The sequence below is a fragment of the Oncorhynchus tshawytscha genome, unplaced genomic scaffold (genome assembly GCF_018296145.1).
Source record: "Oncorhynchus tshawytscha isolate Ot180627B unplaced genomic scaffold, Otsh_v2.0 Un_contig_4020_pilon_pilon, whole genome shotgun sequence".
Classification (NCBI taxonomy): Eukaryota; Metazoa; Chordata; class Actinopteri; order Salmoniformes; family Salmonidae; genus Oncorhynchus; species Oncorhynchus tshawytscha.
Genome location: NW_024609092.1, coordinates 70,001 through 80,000, shown reverse-complemented (window position 1 = coordinate 80,000; position 10,000 = coordinate 70,001). Strand labels below are relative to the sequence as shown.

The window sequence follows — 10,000 nt, the reverse complement described above, 5'->3', positions numbered from 1 at the left end:
AGGGTCGGCCAGCTCAGGGAAGCTCAGCCCCAGCTGTCTCTAGACAGTGTGTTTCTCTTACCTGAATCCATAGTACGTCCCAGGGTCGGCCAGCTCAGGGAAGCTGTCTCTAGACAGTGTGTTTCTCTTACCTGAATCCATAGTACGTCCCAGGGTCGGCCAGCCCAGGGAAGCGGAGTCCCAACTGTTTCTGGACAGTGTGTTTCTCTTACCTGAATCCATAGTACGTCCCAGGGTCGGCCAGCTCAGGGAAGCTGTCTCTAGACAGTGTGTTTCTCTTACCTGAATCCATAGTACGTCCCAGGGTCGGCCAGCCCAGGGAAGCGGAGTCCCAACTGTTTCTGGACAGTGTGTTTCTCTTACCTGAATCCATAGTACGCCCCAGGGTCGGCCAGCCCAGGGAAGCGGAGTCCCAACTGTTTCTAGACAGTGTGTTTCTCTTACCTGAATCCATAGTACGTCCCAGGGTCGGCCAGCCCAGGGAAGCGGAGTCCCAACTGTTTCTGGACAGTGTGTTTCTCTTACCTGAATCCATAGTACGTCCCAGGGTCGGCCAGCCCAGGGAAGCTGTCTCTAGACAGTGTGTTTCTCTTACCTGAATCCATAGTACGTCCCAGGGTCGGCCAGCCCAGGGAAGCTGTCTCTAGACAGTGTGTTTCTCTTACCTGAATCCATAGTACGTCCCAGGGTCGGCCAGCTCAGGAAGCTGTCTCTAGACAGTGTGTTTCTCTTACCTGAATCCATAGTACGTCCCAGGGTCGGCCAGCTCAGGGAAGCTGTCTCTAGACAGTGTGTTTCTCTTACCTGAATCCATAGTACGTCCCAGGGTCGGCCAGCCCAGGGAAGCGGAGTCCCAACTGTTTCTGGACAGTGTGTTTCTCTTACCTGAATCCATAGTACGTCCCAGGGTCGGCCAGCTCAGGGAAGCTGTCTCTAGACAGTGTGTTTCTCTTACCTGAATCCATAGTACGTCCCAGGGTCGGCCAGCCCAGGGAAGCGGAGTCCCAACTGTTTCTGGACAGTGTGTTTCTCTTACCTGAATCCATAGTACGTCCCAGGGTCGGCCAGCCCAGGGAAGCTGTCTCTAGACAGTGTGTTTCTCTTACCTGAATCCATAGTACGTCCCAGGGTCGGCCAGCTCAGGGAAGCTGTCTCTAGACAGTGTGTTTCTCTTACCTGAATCCATAGTACGTCCCAGGGTCGGCCAGCCCAGGGAAGCTGTCTCTAGACAGTGTGTTTCTCTTACCTGAATCCATAGTACGTCCCAGGGTCGGCCAGCCCAGGGAAGCTGTCTCTAGACCGTGTGTTTCTCTTACCTGAATCCATAGTACGTCCCAGGGTCGGCCAGCCCAGGGAAGTGGAGTCCCAACTGTTTCTGGACAGTGTGTTTCTCTTACCTGAATCCATAGTACGTCCCAGGGTCGGCCAGCCCAGGGAAGCGGAGTCCCAACTGTTTCTGGACAGTGTGTTTCTCTTACCTGAATCCATAGTACGTCCCAGGGTCGGCCAGCCCAGGGAAGCGGAGTCCCAACTGTTTCTGGACAGTGTGTTTCTCTTACCTGAATCCATAGTACGTCCCAGGGTCGGCCAGCCCAGGGAAGCGGAGTCCCAACTGTTTCTGGACAGTGTGTTTCTCTTACCTGAATCCATAGTACGTCCCAGGGTCGGCCAGCCCAGGGAAGCTGTCTCTAGACAGTGTGTTTCTCTTACCTGAATCCATAGTACGTCCCAGGGTCGGCCAGCCCAGGGAAGCTGTCTCTAGACAGTGTGTTTCTCTTACCTGAATCCATAGTACGTCCCAGGGTCGGCCAGCTCAGGGAAGCTGTCTCTAGACCGTGTGTTTCTCTTACCTGAATCCATAGTACGTCCCAGGGTCGGCCAGCCCAGGGAAGCTGTCTCTAGACAGTGTGTTTCTCTTACCTGAATCCATAGTACGTCCCAGGGTCGGCCAGCCCAGGGAAGCTGTCTCTAGACAGTGTGTTTCTCTTACCTGAATCCATAGTACGTCCCAGGGTCGGCCAGCCCAGGAAGCTGTCTCTAGACAGTGTGTTTCTCTTACCTGAATCCATAGTACGTCCCAGGGTCGGCCAGCCCAGGGAAGCTCAGCCCCAGCTGTCTCTAGACAGTGTGTTTCTCTTACCTGAATCCATAGTACGTCCCAGGGTCGGCCAGCTCAGGGAAGCTGTCTCTAGACAGTGTGTTTCTCTTACCTGAATCCATAGTACGTCCCAGGGTCGGCCAGCCCAGGGAAGCGGAGTCCCAACTGTTTCTGGACAGTGTGTTTCTCTTACCTGAATCCATAGTACGTCCCAGGGTCGGCCAGCTCAGGGAAGCTGTCTCTAGACAGTGTGTTTCTCTTACCTGAATCCATAGTACGTCCCAGGGTCGGCCAGCCCAGGGAAGCGGAGTCCCAACTGTTTCTAGACAGTGTGTTTCTCTTTCCTGAATCCATAGTACATCCCAGGGTCGGCCAGCTCAGGGAAGCTGTCTCTAGACAGTGTGTTTCTCTTACCTGAATCCATAGTACGTCCCAGGGTCGGCCAGCTCAGGGAAGCTCAGCCCCAGCTGTCTCTAGACAGTGTGTTTCTCTTACCTGAATCCATAGTACGTCCCAGGGTCGGCCAGCCCAGGGAAGCTGTCTCTAGACAGTGTGTTTCTCTTACCTGAATCCATAGTACGTCCCAGGGTCGGCCAGCTCAGGGAAGCTGTCTCTAGACAGTGTGTTTCTCTTACCTGAATCCATAGTACGTCCCAGGGTCGGCCAGCCCAGGGAAGCTGTCTCTAGACAGTGTGTTTCTCTTACCTGAATCCATAGTACGTCCCAGGGTCGGCCAGCTCAGGGAAGCTCAGCCCCAGCTGTCTCTAGACAGTGTGTTTCTCTTACCTGAATCCATAGTACGTCCCAGGGTCGGCCAGCTCAGGGAAGCTCAGCCCCAGCTGTCTCTAGACAGTGTGTTTCTCTTACCTGAATCCATAGTACGTCCCAGGGTCGGCCAGCCCAGGGAAGCTGTCTCTAGACAGTGTGTTTCTCTTACCTGAATCCATAGTACGTCCCAGGGTCGGCCAGCCCAGGGAAGCGGAGTCCCAACTGTTTCTAGACAGTGTGTTTCTCTTACCTGAATCCATAGTACGTCCCAGGGTCGGCCAGCCCAGGGAAGCTGTCTCTAGACAGTGTGTTTCTCTTACCTGAATCCATAGTACGTCCCAGGGTCGGCCAGCTCAGGGAAGCTGTCTCTAGACCGTGTGTTTCTCTTACCTGAATCCATAGTACGTCCCAGGGTCGGCCAGCCCAGGGAAGCTGTCTCTAGACAGTGTGTTTCTCTTACCTGAATCCATAGTACGTCCCAGGGTCGGCCAGCCCAGGGAAGCTGTCTCTAGACAGTGTGTTTCTCTTACCTGAATCCATAGTACGTCCCAGGGTCGGCCAGCCCAGGAAGCTGTCTCTAGACAGTGTGTTTCTCTTACCTGAATCCATAGTACGTCCCAGGGTCGGCCAGCTCAGGGAAGCTCAGCCCCAGCTGTCTCTAGACAGTGTGTTTCTCTTACCTGAATCCATAGTACGTCCCAGGGTCGGCCAGCTCAGGGAAGCTGTCTCTAGACAGTGTGTTTCTCTTACCTGAATCCATAGTACGTCCCAGGGTCGGCCAGCCCAGGGAAGCGGAGTCCCAACTGTTTCTGGACAGTGTGTTTCTCTTACCTGAATCCATAGTACGTCCCAGGGTCGGCCAGCTCAGGGAAGCTGTCTCTAGACAGTGTGTTTCTCTTACCTGAATCCATAGTACGTCCCAGGGTCGGCCAGCCCAGGGAAGCGGAGTCCCAACTGTTTCTGGACAGTGTGTTTCTCTTACCTGAATCCATAGTACGCCCCAGGGTCGGCCAGCCCAGGGAAGCGGAGTCCCAACTGTTTCTAGACAGTGTGTTTCTCTTACCTGAATCCATAGTACGTCCCAGGGTCGGCCAGCCCAGGGAAGCGGAGTCCCAACTGTTTCTGGACAGTGTGTTTCTCTTACCTGAATCCATAGTACGTCCCAGGGTCGGCCAGCCCAGGGAAGCTGTCTCTAGACAGTGTGTTTCTCTTACCTGAATCCATAGTACGTCCCAGGGTCGGCCAGCCAGGGAAGCTGTCTCTAGACAGTGTGTTTCTCTTACCTGAATCCATAGTACGTCCCAGGGTCGGCCAGCTCAGGGAAGCTGTCTCTAGACAGTGTGTTTCTCTTACCTGAATCCATAGTACGTCCCAGGGTCGGCCAGCTCAGGGAAGCTGTCTCTAGACAGTGTGTTTCTGTTACCTGAATCCATAGTACGTCCCAGGGTCGGCCAGCCCAGGGAAGCGGAGTCCCAACTGTTTCTGGACAGTGTGTTTCTCTTACCTGAATCCATAGTACGTCCCAGGGTCGGCCAGCTCAGGGAAGCTGTCTCTAGACAGTGTGTTTCTCTTACCTGAATCCATAGTACGTCCCAGGGTCGGCCAGCCCAGGGAAGCGGAGTCCCAACTGTTTCTGGACAGTGTGTTTCTCTTACCTGAATCCATAGTACGTCCCAGGGTCGGCCAGCCCAGGGAAGCTGTCTCTAGACAGTGTGTTTCTCTTACCTGAATCCATAGTACGTCCCAGGGTCGGCCAGCTCAGGGAAGCTGTCTCTAGACAGTGTGTTTCTCTTACCTGAATCCATAGTACGTCCCAGGGTCGGCCAGCCCAGGGAAGCTGTCTCTAGACAGTGTGTTTCTCTTACCTGAATCCATAGTACGTCCCAGGGTCGGCCAGCCCAGGGAAGCTGTCTCTAGACCGTGTGTTTCTCTTACCTGAATCCATAGTACGTCCCAGGGTCGGCCAGCCCAGGGAAGTGGAGTCCCAACTGTTTCTGGACAGTGTGTTTCTCTTACCTGAATCCATAGTACGTCCCAGGGTCGGCCAGCCCAGGGAAGCGGAGTCCCAACTGTTTCTGGACAGTGTGTTTCTCTTACCTGAATCCATAGTACGTCCCAGGGTCGGCCAGCCCAGGGAAGCGGAGTCCCAACTGTTTCTGGACAGTGTGTTTCTCTTACCTGAATCCATAGTACGTCCCAGGGTCGGCCAGCCCAGGGAAGCGGAGTCCCAACTGTTTCTGGACAGTGTGTTTCTCTTACCTGAATCCATAGTACGTCCCAGGGTCGGCCAGCCCAGGGAAGCTGTCTCTAGACAGTGTGTTTCTCTTACCTGAATCCATAGTACGTCCCAGGGTCGGCCAGCCCAGGGAAGCTGTCTCTAGACAGTGTGTTTCTCTTACCTGAATCCATAGTACGTCCCAGGGTCGGCCAGCTCAGGGAAGCTGTCTCTAGACCGTGTGTTTCTCTTACCTGAATCCATAGTACGTCCCAGGGTCGGCCAGCTCAGGGAAGCTGTCTCTAGACAGTGTGTTTCTCTTACCTGAATCCATAGTACGTCCCAGGGTCGGCCAGCCCAGGGAAGCTGTCTCTAGACAGTGTGTTTCTCTTACCTGAATCCATAGTACGTCCCAGGGTCGGCCAGCCCAGGGAAGCTGTCTCTAGACAGTGTGTTTCTCTTACCTGAATCCATAGTACGTCCCAGGGTCGGCCAGCCCAGGGAAGCTCAGCCCCAGCTGTCTCTAGACAGTGTGTTTCTCTTACCTGAATCCATAGTACGTCCCAGGGTCGGCCAGCTCAGGGAAGCTGTCTCTAGACAGTGTGTTTCTCTTACCTGAATCCATAGTACGTCCCAGGGTCGGCCAGCCCAGGGAAGCGGAGTCCCAACTGTTTCTGGACAGTGTGTTTCTCTTACCTGAATCCATAGTACGTCCCAGGGTCGGCCAGCTCAGGGAAGCTGTCTCTAGACAGTGTGTTTCTCTTACCTGAATCCATAGTACGTCCCAGGGTCGGCCAGCCCAGGGAAGCGGAGTCCCAACTGTTTCTGGACAGTGTGTTTCTCTTACCTGAATCCATAGTACGCCCCAGGGTCGGCCAGCTCAGGGAAGCTGTCTCTAGACAGTGTGTTTCTCTTACCTGAATCCATAGTACGTCCCAGGGTCGGCCAGCCCAGGGAAGCTGTCTCTAGACAGTGTGTTTCTCTTACCTGAATCCATAGTACGTCCCAGGGTCGGCCAGCCCAGGAAGCTGTCTCTAGACAGTGTGTTTCTCTTACCTGAATCCATAGTACGTCCCAGGGTCGGCCAGCTCAGGGAAGCTGTCTCTAGACAGTGTGTTTCTCTTACCTGAATCCATAGTACGTCCCAGGGTCGGCCAGCTCAGGGAAGCTGTCTCTAGACAGTGTGTTTCTCTTACCTGAATCCATAGTACGTCCCAGGGTCGGCCAGCCCAGGGAAGCTGTCTCTAGACAGTGTGTTTCTCTTACCTGAATCCATAGTACGTCCCAGGGTCGGCCAGCCCAGGGATACTGTCTCTAGACAGTGTGTTTCTCTTACCTGAATCCATAGTACGTCCCAGGGTCGGCCAGCCCAGGGAAGCGGAGTCCCAACTGTTTCTGGACAGTGTGTTTCTCTTACCTGAATCCATAGTACGTCCCAGGGTCGGCCAGCTCAGGGAAGCTGTCTCTAGACAGTGTGTTTCTCTTACCTGAATCCATAGTACGTCCCAGGGTCGGCCAGCCCAGGGAAGCGGAGTCCCAACTGTTTCTGGACAGTGTGTTTCTCTTACCTGAATCCATAGTACGTCCCAGGGTCGGCCAGCTCAGGGAAGCTGTCTCTAGACAGTGTGTTTCTCTTACCTGAATCCATAGTACGTCCCAGGGTCGGCCAGCCCAGGGAAGCTGTCTCTAGACAGTGTGTTTCTCTTACCTGAATCCATAGTACGTCCCAGGGTCGGCCAGCCCAGGGAAGCTGTCTCTAGACCGTGTGTTTCTCTTACCTGAATCCATAGTACGTCCCAGGGTCGGCCAGCCCAGGGAAGCGGAGTCCCAACTGTTTCTGGACAGTGTGTTTCTCTTACCTGAATCCATAGTACGTCCCAGGGTCGGCCAGCCCAGGGAAGCGGAGTCCCAACTGTTTCTGGACAGTGTGTTTCTCTTACCTGAATCCATAGTACGTCCCAGGGTCGGCCAGCCCAGGGAAGCGGAGTCCCAACTGTTTCTGGACAGTGTGTTTCTCTTACCTGAATCCATAGTACGTCCCAGGGTCGGCCAGCCCAGGGAAGCGGAGTCCCAACTGTTTCTGGACAGTGTGTTTCTCTTACCTGAATCCATAGTACGTCCCAGGGTCGGCCAGCTCAGGGAAGCGGAGTCCCAACTGTTTCTGGACAGTGTGTTTCTCTTACCTGAATCCATAGTACGTCCCAGGGTCGGCCAGCCCAGGGAAGCGGAGTCCCAACTGTTTCTAGACAGTGTGTTTCTCTTACCTGAATCCATAGTACGTCCCAGGGTCGGCCAGCTCAGGGAAGCTGTCTCTAGACAGTGTGTTTCTCTTACCTGAATCCATAGTACGTCCCAGGGTCGGCCAGCTCAGAGAAGCTGTCTCTAGACAGTGTGTTTCTCTTACCTGAATCCATAGTACGTCCCAGGGTCGGCCAGCCCAGGGAAGCGGAGTCCCAACTGTTTCTGGACAGTGTGTTTCTCTTACCTGAATCCATAGTACGTCCCAGGGTCGGCCAGCTCAGGGAAGCTGTTTCTGGACAGTGTGTTTCTCTTACCTGAATCCATAGTACGTCCCAGGGTCGGCCAGCCCAGGGAAGCTGTCTCTAGACAGTGTGTTTCTCTTACCTGAATCCATAGTACGTCCCAGGGTCGGCCAGCCCAGGGAAGCTGTCTCTAGACAGTGTGTTTCTCTTACCTGAATCCATAGTACGTCCCAGGGTCGGCCAGCCCAGGGAAGCTGTTTCTGGACAGTGTGTTTCTCTTACCTGAATCCATAGTACGTCCCAGGGTCGGCCAGCCCAGGGAAGCGGAGTCCCAACTGTTTCTGGACAGTGTGTTTCTCGTACCACATCTTGCTGTCGATGCGGATGTCCCAGTGCTTATCCACTATGATGTAGTCACAGCTCTGATACAGAACCTTCAGACTGTCAACACTGGCGGGTTCCACACCTCTGGACGGTTCCACACCCCTGGACGGTTCCACACCCCTGGACGGTTCCACACCCCTGGCGGGTTCCACACCTCTGGACGGTTCCACACCCCTGGTCGTTTCCACACCACAGGCCGGTTCCATACTGCTGCCTGGTTGCACACTGGTCGGTTCCCTCAGACTGTCCACACTGCCAGGTTCCATACTGCCAGGATCCATACTCACCACTCAGCCTGACCTGCTGAAACACGAGACAACACGAGGGACTGATGGTGTGATATATACTTCCTCAAAAGTCAGAATTAAAACTAAAAAAACTCAAGAAATCTGTCATTCATTTTGACGTTTATTGCCAAAGAGAGATTAGTCGCGCAATTATACATCTAAGATGTTTGGTGCAGTATTTATTATTTTATTTTATTAATTATTAGCATGAAAATGGGACCTTCTCTCGTTGAACAACAGACATTATTGAAGAATCTCTACTGTTGACCATCTCAAGGCCATCAGACTGTTAAACAGCCACCACTAACATTGAGTGGCTACTGCCAACACACTGACACTGACACTGACTCAACTCCAGCGACTTTAATAATGGGAATTGATGTAAATATATCACTAGCCACTTTAAACAATGCTACCTAATATAATGTTACTTACCCTACATTGTTCATCTCATATGCATACGTTGATACTGTACTCTATATCATCTACTGCATCTTTATGTAATACATGTATCACTAGCCACTTTAACTATGCCACTTGGTTTACATACTTATCTCATATGTATATACTGTACTCGATATCATCTACTGTATCTTGCCTATGCTGCTCTGTACCATCACTCATTCATATATCCTTATGTACATATTCTTTATCCCCTTACACTGTGTATAAGACAGTAGTTTTGGAATTGTTAGTTAGATTACTTGTTGGTTATTACTGCATTGTCGGAACTAGAAGCACAAGCATTTCGCTACACTCGCATTAACATCTGCTAACCATGTGTATGTGACAAATAAAATTGGATTTGATTTCAATTTCAATTCAATTCAATTTCAATTTCAATTCAATTTCAATTCAATGGGCTTTATTGTCAATGGGAAACATATGTTTACATTGTCAAAGCAAGTGAGATCGATAATTAACAAAAGTGAAATAAACAATAAAAATGAATAGTAAACATTACACATACAGAAGTTCCAAAAGAATAAAGACATTTCAAATGTCATATTATGTCTATGTTTTACTGTTTTACTAAATACAATAGCTAATTAAAGAGTTTATATTATACAATGGACAGACAGTGGTACGATGTAACAAACATTCATTAGCCAGGTAAGTAACGATAGCTGACGTTATCTAAGTTAGCAAGCTATCTATCTAGCTAAATCAGATTAGTTTACAGTCAGTGTCATTTTTTCGGTACGTTAGATTGTTATATACCTGTTTATGATTAAATCTCTCCAGTAGACCCACATGTACATTACAGAGACAAGGAACAAACCAACAACACGGAAGCTGTGACAACGTCATAGTGACGGAGGAGCACTAACAACCAATCACAGCCCAAAGAAGCGTTGAATACGCCTACAAATTCAAATGTTCCCCGTTCCGAAAAGAAACAGTGTTTCACTGACGCTACTAGATACTACTAACGTTAAGACATTTTCATGTTTTCATAATGAGAAAAATCCTACCCTTTTTTTTGTTTATCTGTTTTACACACATCCATGTGCTTTTTTTTTTTTTTGGGGGCAAAGGCAAATTAGGTCCTTAAAAGTATCTTTTATTTAACAAGTCAGTTTAATAAGAACATATTCTAATTTACAATGACGACATACACCGGGCCAAACCAGGAGGACGATTGGCCAATTATGCGCCGCACTACGGGACTCTCAATCACGGCTGGTTGTGATATAGCCTGGTATCGAACCAGGGTGTCTGTAGTGACGCCTCCAGCACTGAGATGCAGTGTGTTAGACCGCTG

At 51.2% G+C, this 10,000-nt stretch overlaps 1 protein-coding gene across 3 annotated transcripts in view; it reads right to left on the bottom strand.

Moving 5' to 3' along the window:
* The window catches only part of rpusd1 (RNA pseudouridine synthase domain containing 1), a 27,179-nt gene extending 17,635 nt beyond the window's left edge, over positions 1–9,544 (bottom strand). The window contains exons 1-2 of one of the 3 annotated variants that reach the window (XM_042314177.1): positions 9,457–9,544; positions 7,847–8,251 (exon numbers count right to left, since the gene is read on the bottom strand). In XM_042314177.1, coding sequence (XP_042170111.1) covers positions 7,847–8,229 — 383 coding nt within the window. In that variant the 5' untranslated portion in view covers positions 8,230–8,251; positions 9,457–9,544. The remainder of the gene's footprint in view (positions 1–7,846; positions 8,252–9,456) is intronic. The other 2 variants (XM_042314179.1, XM_042314178.1) reach the window with 2 other exon arrangements.
* Between the last annotated feature and the right edge of the window lie 456 nt (positions 9,545–10,000).